The following is a 390-nucleotide window of genomic DNA, read 5'->3' as shown; positions in this document are numbered from 1 at the left end:
CCTCCTCTGCTCAAAACCCTCCCGCGGCTCCTATCTCACTTGGGGTAAAATCCGGAAACCCCACAGTGGCCCACAAGGCCCCAGATGACCTAGTCACCCTCCTGCCTCCCTGATTCCAGGCCCTGTCACTGTCACTCACTTTTCCGCAGCCTCTCAGGCTTCCAGGCTTCCTGGCTCTTCCTCAAGCGTGCCAGCCGTGCCCTTGTCTCAGAGCCTGTGCAGATACTGTTCCCTCTGCCTGGAGCCCTGTTCTCCCAGTTAGCCGCCTGGCTCACTCATCTTCAAGTCTTTGTCGATGCTTCACCTTCCCTGACCACTCTGTTCAGTCTGCAGCTCCACCCCACCCGCCATGTAGTATTTGACTTTTTTTTTTTTTTGAGTTGGAGTCTC

The 390-nt window shown here is 55.9% G+C and overlaps 1 protein-coding gene across 1 annotated transcript in view; it reads right to left on the bottom strand.

The window, feature by feature from the left end:
* Positions 1–351, bottom strand: part of DNPH1 (2'-deoxynucleoside 5'-phosphate N-hydrolase 1) — a 3,190-nt gene extending 2,839 nt beyond the window's left edge. The window contains exon 1 of the mRNA XM_021716590.1: positions 315–351. Within this exon, the coding sequence (XP_021572265.1) occupies positions 315–351 (37 nt within the window). The remainder of the gene's footprint in view (positions 1–314) is intronic.
* Between the last annotated feature and the right edge of the window lie 39 nt (positions 352–390).

The sequence above is a fragment of the Carlito syrichta genome, unplaced genomic scaffold (genome assembly GCF_000164805.1).
Source record: "Carlito syrichta isolate Samal-C Ts95f unplaced genomic scaffold, Tarsius_syrichta-2.0.1 Scaffold308847, whole genome shotgun sequence".
NCBI classification, from domain to species: Eukaryota; Metazoa; Chordata; class Mammalia; order Primates; family Tarsiidae; genus Carlito; species Carlito syrichta.
This window is presented reverse-complemented; position numbering and strand designations above follow the sequence as displayed.